The following is a 24155-nucleotide window of genomic DNA, read 5'->3' on the forward strand; positions in this document are numbered from 1 at the left end:
CCCTGGAAGGTCCCTCGGCACTGTCACCTCTCAGGCCCCTGGCTCTCCCCTAGCCTCCTGGCTCCTGGCTGGGTGTGAAATGAGAGCAGAGCCTGACCCCCACTCCCGTCGCATGGGGAAGGAGCAGAGGTTCGGAGTTTGGATGTGATTGTCGAGGGGGGAGGGCGGCCGACGGTGACCCTGGCTCCTCGGTTCCTGGGAGGGCGGCGTGGCCGGGGGTCTGTCCAGCTGCCCCGAGGCCTCAGGAGGAGGGTCCGGCTCAGGTCCCGGGCCTCCAGGCAGCCACTGTCCGGCCTGGCTGAGCGGAGGGGCCTGCTGTCCGCAGATCACCCTGACGACCATCGGCTATGGGGACAAGTACCCCCAGACCTGGAACGGGAGGCTCCTGGCGGCCACTTTCACCCTCATCGGCGTCTCCTTCTTCGCTCTTCCTGCCGTGAGTCCCGCCCCTTCCTGCCTTTGCTGGGGGCGGGGTCTGGGCTCCCCCGGTGAGCACAGCTGCCCTCGGGGCCATGTGGGGCGGGCGCAGGGCTCCCAGCAGGTCCACAGCCTCCACAACCTGCCGCCCGGGCTGCACCTTCTGACCCGTGGGTCTGTGGGTCACCCTCAGCGCCGCCCAGCCTCGTGGGATTGGCCAGCCGGGTCCTTGTGACCAGGGGCGGTGCCGTACGGTGACACAGCTCCGTCAGGTCTCCTTCAGGAGAGGCAAGGGCCCTGTTCACCCTCTACCCGCAGCTGTGGGGGGCGGGGCTGGCGATGCTGCTCTCCCGGTGGCCCTTCTCTGTGACCCCGGACCACAGCCCTCCACTCACTCCAGTGTGGACAAATTGGGGAGGAGGATTTACCTCTGGGCCCGGATGTGTTCAGAGTGGGCCCTGCCAGGCTCCTGTAAGCCTGAAGTTCCCTCTACCCCAAATCCAAGTCTTTCCCCGCAGCCCGTCTCCTGGCACTGGGGGCCGAGGAGGCGGGAAGGTGGAGCCGGAAGTGTGCAGGCAAGGGTGGGGTGGGGGTGCGGTCCCCCGGATGAGGCCTGACCCTGAGGAGCTCGGTGTGGGGCTGGGGTCCCTGGGGCCTCGTCTGAGCCCAGTGACTTGCAGGGCATTTTGGGGTCTGGCTTTGCCCTGAAAGTTCAGGAGCAGCATCGTCAGAAGCACTTTGAGAAGAGGCGGAACCCTGCAGCAGGCCTGATCCAGGTGAGTCCAGGCGGCCCCCGCGTGGAGTGCCCCGTGGAGCTCCATGTAGACTGGCAGGACCCCTGGCCTGGGCCCACGGTGTTGAAGCCCCTGCTCGGCATCTGTTTCCCTGTTGGGGAATTCGAGTCTGTGCTGAGGACCAGCTTAGATGCCCGCAGCTGTCTGGCAGCTGCAGCACAGGCAGCAGCAAGGCGGGTGCTGGCCAGCGTTCTGTGGGCCCCGAGTCCTGGGCCAGGCTGTCACAGGTGCCCCCGGGGTGTCCCTTCACAGCACTGACACCCATCCTGCACTTGTGGCATCAGGGTTCAGAGATCCCCACGCAGGTAGGGGCCAGAGCGATGGCTGTGCTACCCTAGCTCACGCTGCCCACCCCATCACTGGGGGTCACAGTGGCCACTCGGCCTCCAGTAGTGCCTCGTGAGCCATTCTGGGAGCGCGGCCCGAGCACAGGCTGCCCGCTGGGCCCAGCGTTCCTGCTGCCCCTCCCAAAGCCCAGGGGACCCAGTGGGCCTTTGGAGTTGACTGGCCTTTACTGCTGGCTGGACACTGCCCTGGCACCTCAAGTGCATTTCTTTTTTAAAGATGTGGTCTTGCCCTGGGTGCAGCCTACTTTTGTGTATGTATGTAGGCATGTGTCTTTCACCATAAGAACTTCAAATGGCTACTTCTTTTAAATGCAAAAGAGTGTGAAGAAGAACAAAAATGCCCCCCAGTTCCACCCACTATTGACAGTAAAGTCACAGCACTACGTGTGGTTCAGAGGTTTGACTAGCACAGGGAGGGAGCGCAGCCTGAACATGCAGCACCTACCCTCTGCCCCTCCTCTCCGAGAAGCTCGGAGGTTTGGAAAGGAGACGTGGAAGAATTAGGGCTTGGGAAGGACCCCCATACACTGGGGGATCTAGGAGGCACACACACGCCCAGTGCTGGACGCAGGCTCAGAAGTGACTGGAGAAGACGCTAGTTGCTCACCTCAGGCTGATCTTTAGACTCCATGCAAGCAGGAAGCAATGGCTAAGGCAGAGCTGTAAGTGACCTTCTCAGATGTTGGAGGAGTGCCCCAACACAGGGCCAGTCTGCAGAGGCTGAGAGCATTTGTTTCCTCTTTGGTTCTTTGGATTTAAGGGAACGTCTCTCAAGTCACCATCTGACCGCTGAGCTAAGGGAACAGAGACTTCAGTGACCACACACAACAAAGAACACAGCATTTATGGACTAGCTTAGAAAAGCCTCTTAACAAACTACTACAATCAACAACAAGCAGCAGCAACAAACTCCGGGGATGGGGAGGAATCTGACTTCCAGAGGTACCACATTACAATACTCAAAATGTCTAGTTTTCAACAAAAAATTGTGAGGCATGCAAAGAAACAAGAAAGTATGATCCAGTCACAGGAAAAAAAAAGTAATAGAAACTGTCCTTGAAGAAGCCCTGATGTTTGATTTACTAGACAAAGACTTTCAATTAGCTGTTTAAATATGCACAAAAGACTAAAGGAATCCATGGAAATGAACTAAAGGAAATCAGAAGAATGATGTCTCACCAAATAGACAATGTCCATAGAGATAGAAATAATAAAAAGGAAACAAATTCTGGAGCTGAAGAGTACAATAACTGAAATGAAAAATGCACTAGAGGGTTCAGCAGCCCATCTGAGCAGGCAGAAGGAAGAATCGGCAGACTTGAAGACAGGTGAGTTGAAGTTACCCAGTCTGAGGAGCAGAAAGAGAACAAGTGAAGAAAAATGAGCAGAGCCCATGAGACCTGTGGGATACCATCTAATGTACCAATATTTGCATAATGGGGGCCCGAGAAAGAGAACAGGGGTTGGGCAAAAAGAAAAAATAAGGCTGAAAACTTCCCAGATTTGATGAAAGACGTGAATCTGTACATCCAAGTAGTATAAAGTCAAAGAGATTCACACCAGGACTCATTATGATCAAACTGTTGAAGACCACAGACAGAGGGAGTCTTGGAAGCAGCTGGAGAGAAAGGACTCTTGGTGCCCAAGGGTCCTCAGTGAGGGTAACTGCCGATTTCTCATCAGAAACCATGGGGGCCAGAAGGCAGTGGGATGACGTGTTTAAAGTCTGCAAAGAAAAAAAAACTGTTGACCCAGAATTCTGGTCTGGCAAAATTATGCTTCAAAAGAGAAATCACAGCATTCCCATAAAAACAAAAACTGAGGGAGTTTGTAGCTAATAGACCTGCCCTACAAGAAATGCTGGAGAGGGCTCTTCAGCCGGAAGTGAAAGGACCCTGGACAGTAACTCAAGCCACACAGACACTGGTAAAGTTAACTACACAGGTAAATGTGAAAGCGAGTAGTATCATATTTTTGATTTGTAACTCATTTTTTCCCTTATATGAATTGAAAGACAGACATAAAGCAATAATCATAAATCTGTATTTCTGGGCGCACAATGTAGAGAGTGTAATTTGTAACAGTTACAACATAAAGGGGGCAGACCACACAAGAGCAGAGTCTCTGTTCACTATTGAAGCTGAGTTGGTGTTAATTCAAACTAGATTGTTACAAATTTAAGATAGAATTAATCATAATCCCAGGGTAGCCCTTAAGGAAACAACTAAAAAATACCAGAAAAGGAAAAGAGAAGGGACTCAATAATAACTAGAAAAAAATGAAACTCTACAGAAGGCAATAATGGAGGAATTGAGAAACAGAAAAACAGCAGAAGCAAGTCCTTCCTTATAAGTAATTACTTTAAATGTAAATGGATTAAACTCCCCAATTAAAAGGTAGAGATTGGAGGAATGGATTAAAAATCTATCCAACTATACTAGCTCCAAAGACGACAATACACTGAAAGTGAAAGAATGGAAAAAGATACTCCATGGAAACAGTGACCTAGAGCCGGGTTGGCCACACTTGTATCAGACAAGATAGACAAGTCAAAACAAAGAAGGCTGTTATGTATTGATAAGAGTCAATTTATAAAGATGATTAACAATCATAAATACTTATATACTAACAACAGAGTCCTAAAAATATATGAAGCAAGAACTGACAGAATTAAAGGATGAAATAGACATTTCTACAGTAATACCTGGAGAATTCAATACCCCACTTTCAAAATGGGTAGAAAGGTACTAACCTGGTGGCACAGTGGTTAAGAATCCACCTGCCAATGCAGGGGACACGGGTTCGAGCCCTGGTCCGGGAAGATCCCACATGCCGCGGAGCAACTAAGCCCGTGCGCCACAACTACTGAGCCTGCGCTCTAGAGTCTGCGAGCCACAACTACTGAGCCTGCGTGCCACAACTACTGAAGCCCATGCGCTTAGAGCCTGTGCTTCACAACAAAGAGAAGCCACCGCAGTGAGAAGCCCACACACCACAACGAAGAGTAGCTCCTGCTTGCCGCAACTAGAGAAAGCCTGCAGGCAGCAATGAAGACCCAATGCAGCCAAAAATAAATACATTTTTTTTAAAAAGGGTAGAAAAGCCAGACAAAAGATCCTAAGGAGACAGAGGACTTGAACAAACCACGACCCAGCTAGACCTGCAGACATCTGTCATTAGACATGTGTCACCAACCACAGAGAACACATCCTTCTCAAGTGCACATGGAACGTTCCCCAGGATAGACCATGGGTTGGGCCAAAACAAGTCTCGATAGTTGGGCACCACATCTATCCAATGAAGAAAGGACAGTCTCTTTGACAGTGGTTCTGGGATACTGGATACCCATGTTTGTTTGGTTTTTTTTTTTTTTTTTTTTTTTTGCGGTACGCAGGCCTCTCACTGCTGTGGCCTCTCCCTTCGCGGAGGACAGGCTCCAGGCACGCAGGCTCAGCGGCCACGGCTCACGGGCCCAGCTGCTCCGCGGCACGTGGGAGCCTCCCGGACCGGGGCACGAACCCGTGTCCCCTGCATCGGCAGGCAGATTCTCAACCACTGCGCCACCAGGGAAGCCCTGGATACCCATTTTTAAAGGAGTGAAGTTTGACCCTTACCTCACACCAATACAAAATTAACTCCAAATGGATTAAAAACCTAAACATAAGAGCTGAAACTAAAATTCTTAGATGAAATTATGGATGTAAATCTCTATGACTTTGGTTTCTTAGATATGACACCAAAAGCACAAGCAATAAAAGAAAAAATAAGACTTTAACAAAATTAAAAACTTTCGTGCGTTAAAGGACACTATTCATAGTGTCTCTTTAGAGAGTGAAAAGACAACCCACAGAATGGGAGAAGATATTTGCAAATCATATATCTGACACGGGTCTGGTATCCAAAATATATGAAGGACTCATACAGCTCAACAACAAACAGACACACAACCCAATTAAGAAATGGGCAGAGGATTTAAGCAGACATCTCCCCAAAGAAGATACATAGATGGCTAATAAGAACATTAAAAGATGTTCAGCATCATTCTTCATGAAGGAAATGCACATCGAAAGCACTTCAGGCCCCCAGGATGGCTAAAGTTAAGAGGAAAAAGTGTTGATGAGGATGTGTGGCGAAATCAGAACCCTCGTACGTTTCTGGGGGGCCGATGTGAAGTGGTGCAGCCACTGTAGCAAAGTTTGGTGGTTCCTCAAAAAGTTAAACGTATCACGTGACCCAAGAATCCCCCTCCTAGGTAGGTATACACCCAACGGAATTGGAAACAGGTGTTCAGCCAAAAAGCTTCACACAGGTGTTTGTAGCAGCACTATTCACAGGAGCTGAAAGGTGCAGACGGCTCAGATGTCCCTGGGTGGGTGACAGGGTACACAGATGTGGTCCATCCGTTCACCTGAATATTGTTCAGCCTTAAAAAGAACGAGGCTCGGACGCAGGCTCCAGCAGGGATGGGCCTTGAGAACGTGCTAAATGAAGGAGGCCAGACACAGAAGGCCCCACGCCCCGATTCCATCGCTACAAAGTGTCTGGAGTAGGGAAACCCACAGGGACTGATGCAGATTGCGGCCGGGGGCGGGGGGGGTGCAGGCGGGGGCGGGGAGTCACGCTGGTGGGTTGGGGGCGCTTGTTTTTGAGGTGGTAAAAATGTGGGGTTGGCCGAAGGGGGCACTTGCACAGCATCGGGAATGGGCCGAGCGCCAGTTAATTGCACACTTGAGAGTGGTGAAGTTCATTCCGTGTGTACTTTACCCCAGTTTGCGAAAAGAGTGAGGGCCGGGTCAAGGCTGGTGTACAGGGCGGGCCCGCGCCTGGCGGGGGGCTCAGCCTCAAAGCGGGGAGGATGAGGGCTGTCCCTGGCTCCGCCCTCCACCCTGCCCGCGGGGGAGGGAAGGAAGGTGACCACGATGCCGGGTGACGGCTTCCAAGCGGCAGGTAGGACAGATGGAAGGAAAGAACCGAAGCTCCCTGCAGACTTGCCGGGTGCTTGACCTGTGCCCCGCGCCCCGCCGCGTCCCCATCCTCCAGAGGCTGCTGAGGCCTGAAGGGTTGAGGGCAGCGCCGGGCCGCGGTCCAGAGCCCCGTGCACGGCGATGCGCAGGGGCGAGGCCCTGGGAGAGGCCGGTGGGAGCCCTTAGTGCCCAGCTGACATCCTGTCCTCCCCGCAGTCCGCCTGGAGGTTCTACGCCACCAACCTGTCACGCACGGACCTGCATTCCACGTGGCAGTACTATGAGCGCACGGTGACCGTCCCCATGTACAGGTACCGCCCCCACCTCCGCAGCACTGCCCGGGTGCAGCCCCCTTTGTTCCGAAACCCCACTTTTCCGCTGTCGTTCATCGTTTTGATGGTTTTTTGTTTCTTTTTCTTTAAAATGTATGTACTTTTCAAAAAGGAATCGTGCGTGGTTATTTTATTAATTTTGTTCTGTTTTATCGTTTTGCGGCTTTTATTTTTCCCCTTCATTCCGCCCCCTGCTTAGTGTCCTTGCTGTCAGGTGCATAGTGTGTAAACCTTGTGACGACAGCCCCCCAGAGCTTGTGGAGGTAAATGCCAGCTGGTTCTGGGGACCGCAGCCCCTCCAGGGGGCCCCGTGTGTTTAGAAACAAAAGGATAACCTTGACCCTCTGACCCCCAGCGAGGGCAAGAGTCTCTGCTCAAGGAAGGAGAGCACCCCAGACCCCACAGCGAGGTCCTGACAGGACAAAGCACAGACACCCCCAGGCGCCCTGAGGGGGAGAGGAGGGGGCCGGGGAGTCCTCCCTGGGGGGCTGCGTGGTCAGCAGGCGGCTTTCCGGGCACTACTTGTGCCCCCCGGGGTCTGTCTGTGCCAGGCTCCGGCTTAGAAAGAGGTCTGAGGTGAGAAGGGCGAGAGCTGGCCGGCGTCCATTCAGGCCAGGTGCCCCCGGGCTGGGCGCTGCCCTGCCAGCCCGCCCTCCCCCGCTCAGGGCTGACGCCGAGCCCTGGGGCCTCTCAGCCCGAGGAGTCCCCTTACCTGCCCCTGGGGGTGTCCACCCACGGAGCCCCCTCCCTGGGGCAGCGTCCTCCTGCGGGTCCCCACCTGCCACCCGCCTCTCTCGGGATCTGCCCACTCCGTCCTCCACCACCGTCCCGCTGGCGCTTTCGGGGACACCTAGCTTCGGGGTGGTGGGGGCCTGGCGCCACCCGCTTCCCGGAAATGCCGCAGGCACTGTGTTCTCAGCCCTCCGGCCGAGGCAGGACTGACCCTCGTGCTAATTTTCTTTGTTCTGTTGTTTCCCCCACTTTCCTGGACTATTTTTTTTTTTTTCATTTTCCTTTTCTTATCCCGTTCTTTTAAAATCTTTCATTCCTTTCCCTTTGTGTGTGTGTGTGTGAAAACACTTGAAAAGCTCGCAAACTCAAACCTACGGGGCCTCCAGGTAGGACTGCATGGGCGGAAAGCGTGTGGTGTGGTTGTGTTCTGTTGGGGACTGTTCCGGGGCCGCCCCGAGCCCGCCGCCCAGCCTGTGGCCCCCGCCCGGAGCCACATGCGCCCTCCTCGCTCCCCTGGTGCCCTCTCCCGACCGCCCCCTCCCCACCAGCTGCTTTCTCGTGCTGGATCTGTCTGTCCAGGTGTCCTCCGTTCCTTGTCGTGCTTCCTGCCTTGTCTCAGTGGCTGGGGTCCCGCCCCACGGGCCCCACTTCCTCCCAGTGCAGAGGCGGTGGAGATGGGGCATCAGCCATCCCAGCTCGGGGGCCCCCGGTCCTGGAAGGCAGCTCTGGGCTTGGGGTCTCCCCCTCTGCGTCCACCCCCCGCCCCGAGTCTTCTCACCGCAGCGAGAGGGAGACGTGAGGCCCTGGGCGGAGGGGGCCTGCGGTCCACCCGTGTGGCCCCACCGACCGTGTCTGCCCCGGACGGCTCTCTTCCTGCTGCACTTTCAGTCTGGGGCCCGGTGCCCAGACGGGGGCGCTGAACTGCTCCACGAGGGCCCCTGTGCCCGGGTCCAGGTCCCTTCGCAGGCCCCGTGCCTCCCCTCAGAGTGGGCACCGTGCTGTGCCCCGCAGAGCCGGGCCGGGGGGCGGTCCCTCAACCTCCCCTGGCGCCCTGCGTGGGAACCGTGTTAGAAAGTTAAGCCCTCCGCGCCCAGGAGGGAAGAGGGTGCCGTGCTGGGCAGTGTAGGGCCAGGCTCCAGGGGCGGGAGGGTCCTGGCCCCCCGGCATCTCCGCCCCAGCGGTGCCTGCCTTTCGCCGCTGGCCACGGGCCCCGGGGCTTCACTCAGCAGGAGGCGGCGGTGCATTCGGCATCTTTTCCCGTCTGCTGGCCCTGGGCCTCCGGGGCTCCAGGCTGCCGGGCAGTTGGGGGGACCCTGCTTCAGAGCCCGGCGGGCTCCTCCCAGACCCGGTGGCCCCCTCGGCCCATCTTCTCCACAAGCCCCCCGTCCCCTGACGTCTGTGGAAGCACCCCATCCCCACTCCGGGCCTGGGGGCTGGCCTTGTCCTCCGGGGGCGTCTGACCCCAGGCTGGCCGCTGCTCGCTCCTGGGGATGCCCCCCGATGGGTCCCCCACCCCCACTGCGCACTGCGCCCTCGTCCTCCACGACTGGGGCTGTGTGTGCGTGGCCCTCGCGTGTGTGGCGCCTGCACGTCTCTGTCCGCGGCCCCGCCCGTCCGTGCTCTGTCCCCTGCCTCTGTGTGTCCAAGGCATGGCGTCCGACTGCGCGCCCCTACCCTGGACCTGCGTGTGTGGCGGCCGAGCGGGGCCAGCTGCCCAGGGTCTCTGTTCCAGGCCCCGTGGCGGGTGGCCAAACGGGTGGGGAGACCGGCTCCGTCCCGGCGTCCAGTCCTGGGGCTCTGCTGCGCCCACGGTGTGAGCCGACCAGACCGCCCAGGCCTCCTGCTTGGTCTGGACCTATGAGGACGGGAGAGACCTGGAGGAGGAGTGGGGAGGTGGGGAGAGAGGGCTGGTGTTCCCGGGATGCAGGCCTGGCCGGGCTTGGGCCGCAGAGGGAACGGAGGGGCAGGGCCGCCCCTGCTGGCCCTGGAGACGGCAGTGACTGGGGCAGGCCGGCGGAGGCGGCTCTCGGGTGGGCGCTAGGGGGCGTGGCTGGGTACAGGAGGAGTCGGGAGGGACCAAGCCAAGCCGGACTGGCAGGTGGGCGGGGGCGGGGCGGGGCCGTGGTGCCGGGGGGGTCACACATCCTTCTGTCTGGGAGACAGCGGGGTGTGTGAGCAGGGCGAGGACAGGAACGCATCACACGAGGAGGGTGGGCAGCCGGGGAGGCCGGGAAGGAGGACACGGGGACGTGGCAGGGGATGGTGGGGGGAGCGCCGGAGCCAGCGCTGTGTGTGTGGCGGGGGGTGGTGCTGTGGACCGGGTGAGGGTGCCGGGATGGCTCGGACACGGGTGCACGGGAGGGACAGGGGTCCCCAGGGTCAAGAAGGCCTGAGGCTCAGGACTGGATTTGGGGGCTGGGGCTGAGTGGGGGGTGTCGCAGAGCAGGAGGGGGTGTCACAGAGCAGGTGGGGATGTCACATACCAGGTTGGGTGTCACACAGCAGGTGGGGGTGTCACAGACAGGGAGTGTCACAGAACAGGTGGGGGTGTCACACACAGTGGGGTGTCCCAGAGCGGGCGGGGGTGTCACAGGCCAGGTGGGGGTGTCACCGGGCAGGTGAGGGTGTCAGAGAGCAGGCGGGGGTGTCACAGCAGGTGGGGGCTGAGTCAGGAAAGAGAGACCAGGGTCTGGAAACACACAGGGCCACTGACGGCGTGGGAGCTGTGTGAGAGCCAAAGGTGGCCAGGATCCGCGAGGAGAGTGGGGAGGGGGGTGGGGTTGGGGACAGAAGCGTCCCCAGACACTGTGAGGACTTGAGTCTCGGGTGAGTCTCCTACAGCTGGAGGTGGGAGACCTGGGCTTCCCCAGGAATGTCCCAGGTGTACAAAACCCTGCCTGGCGTCCCAGGGGGACCGTTCAGCTCTCGGCTTCCTGGCTGGTGGCCGCAGCACTGAATGCTGGGCCGGCAGGCGGGCCAGGCGTGCTGCTGTCCGGGTAGGTGAGACTGCCTCTGGGAAGAGGGGCTCGGAGCGGGGCCAGGCTAGCCGTCCAGGAGGCCCGCTTGCAGCCCTGCGGGCTCTGCCCAGCAGTCCTTCCTGTGACCTGGGCCCCGCTCCGCCTTGGCAGAGAGAGTGGCTCGGCAGAGAGGGGCCTGGGAGCCCCACTGTGTTGGGGGCTGGGTTTGCAAGTGTGCTTCCCCTGGGGGTGTTCAGGGCTTGGGAAGGGGGAGGGGTGGGGGCCCCCTGCCCTCCGTGCAGGACCGGCTCCCAGGGCCGAGGCCCCTGGGCCGAGCGAGCCCAGAGGATGCCGACGGTGCCCCCGCCCCCGAGGTGGGGGCCCGGGCTCCCTGGGGTCTGCCGCCGCCGTGCACTCGTCCCCTCTTTCCGCCCGTGACGGGCCACAGCGCGTGTCCCCGTGTGAGACGTGGGTGCTCGCGCGAGCTGGGCTGAGGCCCCCGGGGCCCTGGCGGGCGGGGCCCCACTCGCCTGTCCTCCTGCCGCAGGCTGATCCCGCCACTCAACCAGCTAGAGCTGCTTCGGAACCTCAAGAGCAAATCTGGACTCACCTTCAGGTGAGCGGGGCGCCTGGGCCGGCTGGCGCTCGGGGCGCCGCGTCTCGGGGCGCGGCAGGGGGGCTGGCAGCCGCAGGATATGCTGGTGGGCGGGCTGCCGTGGGACCCGGCGACGCGGGTGGTTTTCCGCTCTCGCTGACCCCGGTCTCGGCTGCCATCCTGAGGGCGGCCGGTTGCGGGCTGGGCACAGGGAGGGGAGCTCCACGTGGGGCCGGGAGGCTGGGGCTCTGGCCTCAGGCGGGAGGAAGAGCCCAACCCCGCGTGTCCCTGGGGCGCCGGGTGGACACACGCGGGGGCCCCCGCTGCTTCTCCCAGCCACAAACCCTGCGTCTCCTCGAGCGCTTGAGGCGGGGAGGGCCGTGCGGAGGAGACGGGCTGCAGGGGAGGGGAGGGGAGGGTGCCCGTGGCCGGGCCTGTCTGCCCACAAGGAAGGGCTGTCAGTGGGCGGAGCGGCGGGAGTGGGTTGAATGGTGCGCCCCTGCCTGCCCCGCAAAGACGCGTCCGCGCCCTGGAACCTGCAAAAAGTGCTCGTGCGCGTGGTTAAGTGAGGGGCCGCCGCCGTCCCGAGCGTGGAGTGTGGAGGAGCTTCCTCTCTGAACGTTTGGTAACGGCGGTGATTCTGACGAAAGCACGTGTCCATGAGCACGGGACGGTAGCAACCGCAGCCTGAGAACTTCTCGCGGCCCCTTCCGGATTCCCTGTCCCCTGGCACCCGCCTCCTCCGGCGCCCAGGGGGCTCTCGGGGCGGGCGGGCTGTTCCTGCCCCCTCACACGCAGCCCCCGGCCTGTGGGAGCGGGGCGGGGGGGGGTCAGCTGGGCTCTGCACGGGGTTGGCCCGGAGGGCTGCCCACCAACAGGCCTGTGCCTCTCTTTGCAGGAAGGAGCCGCAGCCGGAGCCCTCCCCAAGGTCAGTGCCACCTCCTCCCGCCGCCTCCGCGCCTGCGCTGCGTGTCCTCCGGGCTGTGCATGCTCCTGTGTGCTGCTGAGGGCGGACCCCTGCCCGCTGGCGATGTGGGCCCTTAAATCACGCTTCCTGTGTCCACGCCCCCTCCCAGGCCCCGGGCCTGCTCGGCAGCTGAGGGGCAGCTCCTGCCCTCCCGTGACTGTAGCCCCTCGGACCTGACGCGGGGGGCTTCCGGGGGAGCGGTCCTGCCAGCTCCAGCACAGGGCCTGGGCTGTTCTGAGCCGAGCGCGACCCAGGTGGACACTCCCACGGGTGTCCCTCCGACACTGCAGGTCAGGGTCGGACGGTGGGAGGAGGGGCAGCTCTGAGGAGGGGTCTTCGCATCACCCCGTCAGGTCTCGGTTTGTGGAAGGTTTCTGGAGGAGTGGGAGAGGGTCCCCTTGGGGGCAGGGTCTCCCGCCCTGCTTCACAGCCCCTCGGTGGGGACCGGTCTCCCCCTCCCTGGGTCTGTCCGGGCCCCTGCGGTTCTGTTTGCTCTAGGCGAGTTCGAGACTGGGACCCCCAATGGGGACTCGCAGGGATGACCTCTGCTGGGGGCAGAGGGGGCTGGTAGCACCCTGCTGGTTGCCTAGCGTTGGAAAAAAAATCCAGATCAGTTCACAGCGTTCAAGCGGGTGACCTCCAGCCGTCCGTGTATCGCTGTGTGCCTCCGGCGCCCCGTCTGCACCTGCCGAGGGAGCCCTGCCCCCGAGGCCGCGCGCCAGGGCCGCCGTCTGCCCTCCCGGATCAAAGGCGGCTCGGCGGGCTGCCCAGTGGGGAGCTGTGGGGCCGAGCCCACGCCCGGCATCCATCGGAAGGGGGCACGTGTCCCCACCCCCAGGTCCCCAGAGGGGGACGTCAGCTGGGGCCTGGGGTTGGAAAGGTCGGCAGCGCTTTTGCCCCGAGGCAGCCCGAACAGCGGCAGCGGTGAGGCCCTCGGACCTGGACCGGCGTGGGTTTAGCCCAGGCAGGGACCTCTGCTTTCCTGGGCAGGCTGGGAGCGAGGGGGGCCCCACGCGGGGCTGAGGCCAGGGCGGGCTGGGAGGGGCGTGCGGCAGGGCCTCGCGTGCTCTGTGGGGTCCCGTCGGTGCTGCCATGTGCCCCTTCCGTGAGCCCCAGGACCCTGAGGCCGGGGAGGCGGCGCGGCTGCCCTCGGCTCTGCCAGGCTGGGCGCCTCTCTGGCCCTCGGCGCGGCCCGCGCACCCGCCCGTCCGGCCCCTCTGGCCTGACGCAGCTTCCTGTGCCCGTCGCCCTGCTTTATCTCCTCTCCCGACAATTTCGTCTCAGCCTCTCTCTCTCTCTCTCTCCTCTCCCGCCCTCCCTCCCCCAATCTGGAAAATCTTGCCTGTCCCCAAGTGCCTTTAATCATGTCACTGCCCTTCTCGGGCCCCTTTCGCGTCTGCTCTGTCTTTGGGGATGAGGTGGCTGATCCTGAAAGCAGGACTCAAGGTGAGGATACGCGGGGGCCCCCGGCTCTCCGGCACGTTCTGTGGCTCCCCCCCCGCCCCCCTGCTTCCTGCTCCTCCCTCCCTCCCCTCGTGTCCGTGTGTCCCTGCCTGTGACCCAGCGGCTTCCCCTGGGGGCCCCGGGCTGAGGCCCTGGGACAGAGGGCCTGCCTCTCCCGGATGCACACCTGTCAGCCAGGTAACAGGTGGCATTTCTGTTCCCTGACCGGCGCAGCCGTGAGCCCCTCGGTGGCACCCAGTGCGTAGTAGGTCTGCAGGAAATGATCCTGCCACTGGACCCACGGCAGGGCGGGCCTGTCCCTGGACTGCCTGGTGAGGGGACCCTGTCCCGTGAAGTGCAGGTGGACAGGCTGGACGCAGGGCCCCTCCCTCAGCTGCCGTGAGAGCCCCGGTCCTGGCTCACGATGGGGACGCGCCCCGTGGCCGTGTGGACGTCAGACCAAGGCATGGGGCTGGGGGCGGGGCAGGCGGGGGTCTCAGGCTCTGCTGCTCTGGGTGTGGCTCTGACCTGCCCTTTGACCCACCCCCTTTCTGACTGCCCCCGCCCTTCCCGTGCCTGGGGGAACCTCTGTGCCCCAGCCGCTTTGCCCCTGTCCTGTGGCTCCCCTCTTCGTCGCGGGGGGGCAGTGTGCCGTGTTCGGGTGCGTGTCTGTCCAGTCTGGTCTCGGTGAGTGTCCGTGGGTGCCTCTTCCACCCTCTCCAGCCCGGGCGCCCCGGGCTTGCCTGCCGGCAGTTCTGATGGGGCGAAGCTCCACTTGGCTGCCGTGGGCAGGAAACCCCGGCGCCAGCCTGGAACCCAGAGGCAACGGGCTGGAGTTGGGGCTCCTCGCCCCCCCGAAGCAGAGGGGCCGTGCTCGGGGGGGCCGGGCCACCAGCAGCCCACCTCTCCCGGCTCTTGTCCCGCTCTCAGGCTGCGCTGTCTCATGCAGGAGCCGCTGGCCGCGTGGGGCTGTTTAAAGTTTCGTTAAAATTAAAGATAGTCACTGTGGTTAGAGAGCCTTTCCCCAGTCTCGTGTGCTTGGGAGCCAGGCGTGGGGCGGCTGCCTAGGAAACGGTGGGTTTGGCGCTGCTGGGAGTTTTGAAGGCAGCAAAGCTGGTCAAGGCTGGGGGCAAAGGCCCCGCCCGGCTCGGTCCTCTTTCCCAGGGGAGGAGCCTCCAGGTGGGGCGGGGCGGGGCGGGTCCTGCGTGCAGGCCTGGGGACCCCGGGGGGAGCTGGCCACGGGGATCCTGGTCTTTAGGGTCCTTATCTGTCCTGCAGGCCCTGGTGGGGCTGTGGCTGCCTCGGGGGTGCACTCTGGAAGAGCATGTTTGCCCTAAGTTTGAGGGGCTCCTGCTGGGCAGGGGGCCCAAGTCCTGGGGAGGTCTGCCCCTGTGTGGGTGCGCTCGGCGGACAGCTGGACCCCGGCTCCCTCCGCGCGGGGTCGACCTCCAGTTAGTTTTGTTCTACAACCCGAAGTGACCGGGGGAGGTCCCACTGGGGAAGCTCGCACGCTCGCAGGGGACTCCGTGCAGGGCGAGGCCGGGGCAGCCGAGCGGGGGGTCCTCGAGGAGGCTTGACCTTGGCTTGCTGTCGTTGAGTGGGGATACCCTTGTCTGGACGCTGGCAGGTGCCGTCGGTGTTTAAGCGAACGTGTGGACACTGAACCGTTTTGTGAGTCAAGACCATTGGCCGCGTCTGGGTTCCTCGGGTACAGAGTTTGAGAGCCACTGTCTCAGAAGCAACAGCTTCAAAGGTGGGGGCAGAGAGCGAGGCCCCAGGGAAGTGAAGGGTTTCTTGAAGTTCTTGCAGGTTCTTCTCATTTTTGCTTAAAAGTTTTCAGGTGCCGGTGCAGGGCTGAGTCTTGGGCCTTTGGGGAGGTTCTTGGGCAGGGTGACCGTCGGCAGCGTTCCCTGAAGAGCCGCCCACAGGTCCGTCTCCGCCCTCGGCACGGGGTGGACTTCCCCCAGGGTCCGACCGTGGCGGCCCTTTCAAGTCCAGGAGCCCCAAGCCCCCTTCTCCTTAGCTCCCCTCCAGGGAGGGGCAGCCGCTGCCTTCTGGGTAAACTGAGGCCACTTCTCATCGGGGCGCTGGCTGGGTTGGTTTGTGAAGCCAAACTTGCACGTTTTTCCTCTGAAAACGTGAGCTTTCTGGAATCCTGTCCCTCTAGAACCAGCACAGCCTCAGTCCATGTATTATTTTTTTTGTTGTTGGCATGAATATAGCAAAAAAAAAAAAAAAAAATACATCTTTTGAAAGACGTGGCCCCAAACTGACGCTGGAAGGAAAAGGTATTTTTGGAGGAAAAAACAGGGAATTTTTTTTGTTTTTCTCCAAAAATAGGGACTACTTTTTTTCCAGGCCGGCGGAGGACTTTATGCGCGGCTCCCTCGTTCTTCTCGCTGAGACGCGAACTCTGTAGCGGGTGCGGCTTGAGCACAGAGTCGCCCCGGGTGGCTGGTGCCTCGTGTCCCTGCGCCTCCTGCCCGTGCGGCCGGTCCCGGCTCCCTCTGGCCGCGTCCGGTCGCCGGCGCGCCCGGGACTAACTGTCCTCTCCTCATTTCCAGTAAAGGCAGACGGTGCACAGAGTCCCTGTGTGGATGCTGCCCAGGACATGCTAGGTACCTCAGACACGTCGCTCGGACGACCATTGCTGCACGGCTCTTGTCTCCCTCCCGCTCCAAGCACTCTGCTTATTAGAGGTTCTAGATGCGCCAGGGAGAGGCTGGCGCCCGCCCGGCCCCCCGAGGCCCCGATTCGGATTGGCAGCTCGCCTCCCGGCCCCTTGGTGGAGCCCTAGGCCCCCTCTGGCTCCAGACGACCGCCTGGGTGACGGTGGCCGTGGAGCTAACGCCTTTTCCTTCTCCCCACGCCAAACTATGCTGTGCTCCAAGCAGGAGGGGGGCCGGCCAGGGGCTCTGAAAACCAGAAAGGGCGCCTTCAGGGGCCTGATTGCTCTCCCGCGAGCCTTTTCTCACGGCTCGTCCATCTAGCACCTCTACTACGCACGGGAGGGCCGCTGCCCTCAACCCGGAGCCCGCCCGCCCACCGGGAGGCAGCTCTGTCGTGTGTGTGCCCGCTCCCCACGGTCCTGGCACACCAGACACACCGGAAAGCCAGAGGTCCACGGCTCCCCCTCCCACGTGCAGGCCTGGTTTAGGTGAAAGGCCGCCCGATCTTTGCCCCGTGGGCTCCCTGACTGCCGGCACGTTTCCTCTCTCCGTCCCCTATCTGCTCTCGGGGGTGCGGAAGCGTCTGTCCTCTTGCTTGCTCTGGGGCCCCCTCCTGCCCCCCCCCCCGCCCCGTGCGGCCCCGCAGGTGCTGGCAGCTGCACTCACCGGTCGTCGTGTGCATGCGGTCCGTGATGGCCCTGGAAGCAGGGGTGCCGAGCGGCGGGCATGGGGAGGGGTCGGACGGCAGGGTCGGGGCTCCGGGGCGGCGGCATGCTTGCACTTCTGCATCCGTGCATGCTCTGAATCCTTCTCGCCCTCGAGAGGGGCCCGGAGGGTCGCCTGCCCCCACCTGCCCGTGCTGCCTGTGTGTTCCCGACGTAAGGCACCGTGGGGGAGGCTTTTGCAGCCCCAGGAGGGGAGGTCTGGGGCCCCGGCAGAAGCCGTCCTGCTTGCCCAGAGCTGGTGTCCAGGGTGCTTTCTGGCCACGGGCTGGCCGGTCGGGTCGGGGGCTGTGATCAGGCTGCTTGGGAACCAGAAGGGCCAGAGGTGCCCGTGGCCGGGCCAGGAGCCCAGGCCTCACTTGGCCGTGCTGTGTGCGTCTCACGGACGTCACTTCATCCCCCGCCCTCCCCCGCCCCCCGCCGCCTTCCCTGGGCATCCGCAGTCCAGCCGTGGGCCAGGCGGTTCTCTCTGGATGCTGGCTTCTTCCCCGCTGAGCTGGGCCCCGGCCGGCCGTGCAGAGCGGGGTGCAGCCGAGCTCAGCCAGGGCCCCCGCTCGCCTGTCCCTGTTGATGGCTGGCTTCACCTGTTGGGAATTTTGCCCTGGGGAGGGTGGCAGGTAGGGCAGGAGAGGCTGGGCCTCGCTTTCTCCCGCAGACCCTCCTGAGCTTGCCCCCTGGCCCCGTGTAAATGCCCTCTCAGTCGGAAGGCGGGCTGGCCCTGTGCCCCTTCCCTGGGGGCGGGCTGCCAGAGCCCCGCCCTGCGTGTGCTTCTGTCCTTGGCTTGTCAGGTGAGGGAGGCTCTCTCCCGACACCTGCAGGACCGTCCGCGTTCGGGCACCTGGAGTTGAGGCAGGCCTGGGGTGGCTGGGGGCTGCGTGCCTGTGAGCCCCGAGCTGTGATGACCGTGGGAGTCCAGGCAGCCCCCCGTGGCGTCCTCCAGCAGGGCACCCCTCCCCGGTCGGAGCAGTCTGAGAGCCAGGGGCGGCAGGGCCAGGCCAAGGCCAGGGAAGGCTCCTTCCTGTGGCTCTGTCATCGCGGCCAGCTGCGTGGGCCCAAGTTCTGGGGGCCCCTGTTGTGCGCGGGACAGCAGGTCCAGCGGGGGTGCCCAGCAGTCCTGGCTTGGCGGGGCCCTTGTTTCACGGTCTCCCTGGGCCAGCTGGTGGGCTCCTTCGGGAACGAAGGAAGGAGAGGGTTGTCTTCGTAGTGGGGCCTCCACAGCCGGGCTCTGGCTGCCCCTCGGTCCCCCACCCCTGTCTTGGCCTCGTGCCGGGCACAGCAGTTACAGGCTTGGGGCCAGCGTCCTGAGCAGGCAGACACGCCGGCTCCTGTGTGCACGGGGACACGGGGCACCCAGGGTCTCCGGCGGAGCCACCCCTCTGAGTGGGCTCCGTGCCTCGGGCCTGAGAGCTAGCGCAGATGGTCTTGGCTGCCGGGGGGGGGGGGGCAGGGGCACCGACCTGGACCGCAGTGTGTGGGCTGGCTGGACCGGGCCACGGGCTGGTTCTTGTCCATGCTGGGTCATTTCTGCGCCGTCTGACGACGTGTCTCTGTTGTGGGTCCCCTTCGGGCCGATGGGAGCAGCTGACCTGGGCCATCTGCGGTGGGGCTGGCGCTGTCTGAGGGATTAGCCGGTGGGGCTGGCTTCCCAGCGACAGCAGAGGCCCTGCCGGGCACCCATGCGGGCTGGTGCCAGGCCCCAGGGCAGCGCAGAGGCCCCTCGGGAGGTTCTGAGTGTGGCCCCTGGGTGCGGTCGCGTGAGTGGGTTCCCGGATCATGGGGGCCTCGCTCTCCTCCTGGGCAGGTGGTGGCAACTGTCCACGGGAGGAGTTGAGTGGCCGCCTGGCCCCGGGCCTGACCTCACCCTGACCAGAGACCGCCCTTGTCTCCTGCCTGCTGCCGGGAGGGTGTTAGAAGCAACCAACGGGGTGTGTGTGTGTGTGTGTGTGTGTGTGTGTGTGTGTCAGACCCGTCTCCATGGTTACCAAGAGACGGGGGCAACGAGGCCCAAAGACCCTCACGGGGCTGTGGCTGTACGGCCGTGGTTGCCCCGTCTGCGGCCTCGGGCCGGGGCTCGGCCGGCACCCGTAGCACCCCTCCGGAAGCGTGGACGTTCTGTTCCCGGGCGTGTCCTGGTGGGGGTGGAGTCTGTGCCGCCCTGGGTGGAGGGGAGGTGGGCAGACCCTGGCCCTCCGTGCCGCCCCCCGTGCTCCCGTCCCCCGACCTGTTTCGCCAGGCGGCTCCCTGGGGTTTGACCGAGGGGCCCAGGGCTCAGGTGCAGGCCTCCCCGTCCTGGCCCGGGGCGGTTACGGGGGTGGAGGGGCAGGCACGGTAACCGCTGGGGTGGCCGGGGGTCCCCGGAGGTGCCCAGGGAAGAGCCGTCATCGCCCAGGGCGTTTGCAGAGGGACAGCCCAGGTTGACGGTGCGGCGAGGTCTCGGGCACCTTTTGGTGGTAGCTGAGCGCGATCTCAGAGTCCACTGACCACTCCCCGGCCAGGCTGAGTGCTGAGCGGGCCCCGGGGAGCCTGTGGTGGAGCTGACCTGTCCCCGCTCACTCTAGCGACCCTCCCGCCCCGGCCCGTGCTCCATCCCACGGCCAGGGCACCCCGTCCACCCGCCAGGAGCCAGCGGGAGCGAGTGTTCTTTGCAGAGTGACCTCTCTTGCTGTCTTTCTGTGTGTCTGTCCGTCTGTCGGTTCTCGCGGGAGCAGTCAGAAGGTCAGTTTGAAAGACCGTGTCTTCTCCAGCCCCCGCGGCGTGGCTGCCAAGGGCAAGGGGTCCCCTCAGGCCCAGACCGTCCGGCGGTCGCCCAGCGCCGACCAGAGCCTGGAGGACAGCCCGAGCAAGGTGCCCCAGAGCTGGAGCTTCGGGGAGCGCGGCCGCGCGCGGCAGGCCTTCCGGGCCAGGGGCGCCGCTTCCCGGCAGAACTCGGAAGGTAGGGCGGGCAGCCCTCGAGTTGGGGTTTGCTGTCCCGGGGCTCCACGCGATGGGGCCGCACGCGCTTGTCCCCCTGCGTCGGGCTCTGCTCCCCGCGCTCCGTGTTTTCCAGGCTCGCCCGTGGAGCTGGCGCCGGTGCACCCCGGCTCTTACGGCCGACGTTCCCCGAGTGCTCTGTGTGGACGTATCCCGCTTTGCCCTCCCGCCTGCGCACAGGGGTGCCCTCTCACACCCTCGCGGTGGCCGCTCCCTGAGGAGCCCGGTGGAGGGAAACAGGCTGGGAGAGCAGGACGGGGGGCCGGCTGGGGTGTGGGTGTGCCCGGCGGAGGCCCCCTCGGACACACGTGCGCCGCGGGGCCGGAGCTCTGGGTCCCCTCCGTCCCGGGGGCGGCCCGGCCCCTCACGGGCTGTGTCCTTCCGCCCAGAAGCAAGTCTCCCGGGGGAGGACATTGTGGACGACAACAAGAGCTGCAACTGCGAGTTTGTGACGGAGGATCTGACGCCGGGCCTCAAAGTCAGCATCCGGGCCGTGTGGTGAGGACCGGCAGGCTGCCTCGCAGAGTCGCCCACGGACGTGGGGCCGTGGGGCGCTGGCGCGAGGGCACGCGCTCGGGAGGGGCGCCTCGCGGCCGACACCCCTTCAGTCCGGCCCCCGCGGCTCACAAGGCACCTGCTGCCCCAGCTGTCGCCTGCGTCCCAGGTGCCGGGCGCCCAAGGCTGTTAGTGGATGGCCGGGAGCTGCCAGCGCACGGGGGTTCCCCGGCTGGACGAGGGTCCTCTGGGCAGCGGGGCCCGAGGGTGGCTGGGGTACGAGACGGGTGGGTGGCCCAGGTGACAGGGCCAAGTCGTCCAGCAGACATTCTCGGAGATGCTGGGCGGGCCAAGTCACGTGGACGTTGGGGGGCTGCCTTCGGTGGTCTCTGCCCAGGCCTCATAGCCTCCTGACCACCCCTCCAGTGTCATGCGGTTCCTGGTGTCCAAGCGCAAGTTCAAGGAGAGCCTGCGGCCCTACGATGTGATGGACGTGATCGAGCAGTACTCGGCCGGCCACCTGGACATGCTGTCCCGCATCAAAAACCTGCAGTCCAGGCAAGAGCACCTCCCCTGCCTGCCTGGCCCCGGGGCCGTGGAGCTGGGTCCTCTGGGCCAAAGCCGGGTGGGGGTTGGGGGCAGGGGCGCGGCGCAGCTGCACGCTCCTGCCGGGGGCGGCGCGGCGACGCGCTGTGGGCGCGGCGGCCCGCCCTGCTAGCTGCCACATCTGGGCCCTTCCTCGCCGGCCCCGCGTGGGCTTTCTGCCATGTCCTTGTGTGCTCTGTTTTTAACCTTTCTGTTGTCTCTCTCTTCTCTCCGGCCCGTGCTGCGACGGGCAAGCGTGTATGTGTCGTGCGCACATGCGAGCGTGCATATGCACGTGTGTGAATGCACGTGTGTGCTTGCACGTGTCCAGGCCTCGGGTGCGTGTTTGTGTACACACGTGCGTGTGTACAAGTGCGTGCACGTGCATGTGTGCCCACGGGTGCAGCACATGTTTTGGCAAACGTGTGGGTGCATGCGTGTGTCTGTGTGTGCTGTGCCGTGTGTTTCGTTTGTCTGCGCCCATATGTTGCCCACGTGTACCCGTGTGTGTTGGGGAGAGGAGTTAGTTCTGTTGGGAGGTGAAGGTGCAGGTTTCCGTGGGCCCATCAGGCAGCAGTGAGGCCACGCGGCACCTCTTCCTCCAGAGCGGAGGGGCTGGTCCTCCCTCCCCGCCGCGCAGAGGGATTCCCGTGGCCGGAGCGGGCGGTGGGGCTGGACATGTGCCCAGCGGGCCGTGCCTGGGAGGAGGCCCGTGGCTGTCGTGGGTCTCTCCTGGAATGGACCCCACCTTCCTGCCGGCCAGGGCCCTCCAATGAGGCGGCCTGCCATTCTCTGGCCCTGAAGCGTAGGCCCTGGCCATGGGGGTTCTGGATGGTTGGGGCAGTCCTGGGGGTCAGATCAGATCCCAGCCCCGCGGCAGGTGGCGTCTCCCCGTCCTGCCCAGGATCCCAGGGGAGGGGCCCCTCTGGGCCTCGAGTCGCTCCCGCTGGCTGAGGCCAGGGGACCAGCCCTTCCTGTCTCTGGGCTCCGGCCGGGAGGCCAACTGCTCGGCGTCCTCCTTGAGCGCTGAGTAGACCCGTGTGTTTGCACAAACGTGCGTGCAGTTGTGCACATGCAAGTCGTGTGTGAGAGTGTGCACGTGTACACGTGACTGTGTAAACATGTGCTCGTGCGTGCAAACGCGCGGGTGTGTACGTGTGCGCGAGTGTGCGTGTGTCCGCCTGTGTGTGCAGGTGCGAGCACACGTGTGTGCGTGCGGGGCCGCCCCGGGTCTCGGCGGCTGGCCCGCCTCCACGCACGGCAGCAGTTTTTGTTCACGAGGCTCTCCTGTCCTAGGCCGTCCCCTCTCCCCCTCTTTCTGTCTGGAAAACAGACGAGACAAACCGACCCCCGCAGGAGCCAGACGTCTGTCGCTCGCTGGCAGGCCTTGGTGTCTTTCCCGGGGGCCTTTGGCACTTTGCTGCCAGCTGCCACGTGTCCTTGCACGTGCACCCTTGCCCGGGCAGACGGGGCGCCGCAAGCTCGTGGCCTCACCCAGTGCTCGCTTGACCACATCTGAGGTCACGGGAGCGCGGCGTCCCTGCGTCCCGTTTGTAAGCAAGGTCACGGCTGCTCTCAGCGTGCCGTTCGTTCTGTCTCTGCAAGTTTCCGGCTGCCTCCCCTTTCATGTTGCTTCACGATGCATTTTCCTGGTGTCTCTTTTCTTGTTTACTCGCCAGGATAGATATGATTGTGGGCCCCCCACCCCCTTCAACTCCCCGGCACAAGAAGTACCCCAGCAAAGGACCCACGGCCCCTCCGAGAGAGCCACCCCAGTACTCACCTAGGTCAGGATGCTGAGCCTGCCGCCTGTCTCTGTGGAATGGCCAGCCCCCTTCGCTCCAGCCACATGACGGCAGCACCCGCTCTGCTCGACGGCACGGAGGGGCTCTTTCTCTGTCCCTGACAAAACGACGTCCTCTGCAGGCCCTGGCGGGCTGGGTCGGGGTGCCCCCGAGCTGCTCCTCTTGGCGGGGTCCTGGGGAGGCCGTCAGGGGGGCGCCTTCCCACCGACACCCGTGTGGCGTCCGCCGGGGGTGGGGGCTCCCTGGGCAGCAGAGGGCGGCAGCCCCCCAAGGATCAGGTGCGTTTAGACGCGGGGCCCTGCCCCAGCACCGACTCAGACCCCTGCCACCACCTGCCGGTGGGTCGGCCTGGGCTGCTGTGTGGACCTGGCGGGAGGCCAGCCCCCGGGTAGCCCCCAGAGCTTTGGGGGCTCTGTTTCCAGTTTTCACCATGGTCAGGGTGATTGGAAAAGACGGTCCCGGCCAACGGGTGGAGTTGGGGGCAGGCAGTGAGGCGGTGAGTCAGCAGGAGAAGGCTCGTTGGTGATTAATCCTTCAGACCTCGGAGGCTTCCTGCTCCCCTGGACTGTGGGGATGATGGCTGTGACCCGCCCCCCCGGCAGCTCTGGCAGAGGAGAGCCCAGGGCGAGGATGTGGGGTGAGGGCAGACACGCCCGGCCCGGCTGGCGGAGGGGCCTGGGGCGTCCCGGAGGCCGGCAGGGATGCTGGCAGCCGGGCCGTTGGAGCGACGGGAGGTGCCTGACCCCCGTGTGCCCGGGTTTCCGTGCGTGAGGCCGAGGGTCAGTGTGTGCTGGGCGTCTCAGCCTGGCGGCTCCCCCATGAGAAAGGAATTTCCGGGGGGAGCAGGCCCGAGCCCGGGCAGCCCAGACAGTGTTTGCGGCATCCTCTGCTCTGCCCGTGTCCTCCAGCCCCAAGGAAGCTGTACCCTGAGACAGCGGCCCTCCCTCCTGGGCATTGCTACAGGGGCTGGGCGTTCAGAGCCACGGGCTGGGGAGGCCCTGCCAGCCCCTGGAGCCCCGCAGGCCTCCCAGACCAGTGCAGCCAGATGCCCACAGAGAAGGAGCCAGAAGGACAGGGGTTAAGCCCGACTCCTCAGCCTGAGTGAGGCCCAGGGGAGGGGGTGGCACAGGCTCCACGGAAGACCCACCGGGGACAGCTCCAGGCCGACCCTGCGCCAGGCCTCCCGAGGGAGGAGCCGGGAGGGCGGCCCGTCATGCGGCGGGGGTGAAGGCGCTGAGTGCCTGTGCCTGGACCGTGTGGACCCCTGGAGCACCAGAGAACCCTCCTCCTGCCCTGTCCCCGCTGGCGTCTGCCGGGAGCCCGAGGGCCCCACGTCTCCCCTGCCACCGCTGCTCGAGCAT

General features: G+C 63.6%; 1 protein-coding gene across 11 annotated transcripts in view; it reads left to right on the plus strand.

Moving 5' to 3' along the window:
* The window catches only part of KCNQ2 (potassium voltage-gated channel subfamily Q member 2), a 51540-nt gene that overhangs the window by 19538 nt on the left and 7847 nt on the right, over positions 1 to 24155 (plus strand). Inside the window, exons 6-16 of one of the 11 annotated variants that reach the window (XM_067014187.1) lie at positions 326 to 436; positions 1098 to 1193; positions 6739 to 6833; positions 7943 to 7972; positions 11091 to 11159; positions 12037 to 12066; positions 16113 to 16166; positions 19648 to 19871; positions 20299 to 20407; positions 20831 to 20962; positions 22669 to 22776. In XM_067014187.1, the coding sequence (XP_066870288.1) occupies positions 326 to 436; positions 1098 to 1193; positions 6739 to 6833; positions 7943 to 7972; positions 11091 to 11159; positions 12037 to 12066; positions 16113 to 16166; positions 19648 to 19871; positions 20299 to 20407; positions 20831 to 20962; positions 22669 to 22776 (1058 nt within the window). Of the gene's footprint in view, positions 1 to 325; positions 437 to 1097; positions 1194 to 6738; positions 6834 to 7942; positions 7973 to 11090; positions 11160 to 12036; positions 12067 to 16112; positions 16167 to 18740; positions 19608 to 19647; positions 19872 to 20298; positions 20408 to 20830; positions 20963 to 22668; positions 22777 to 24155 lie in introns of those variants that run through there. The other 10 variants (XM_067014188.1, XM_067014190.1, XM_059036512.2 and 7 more) reach the window with 10 other exon arrangements.

Source organism: Kogia breviceps, chromosome 14 (genome assembly GCF_026419965.1).
Source record: "Kogia breviceps isolate mKogBre1 chromosome 14, mKogBre1 haplotype 1, whole genome shotgun sequence".
NCBI classification, from domain to species: Eukaryota; Metazoa; Chordata; class Mammalia; order Artiodactyla; family Physeteridae; genus Kogia; species Kogia breviceps.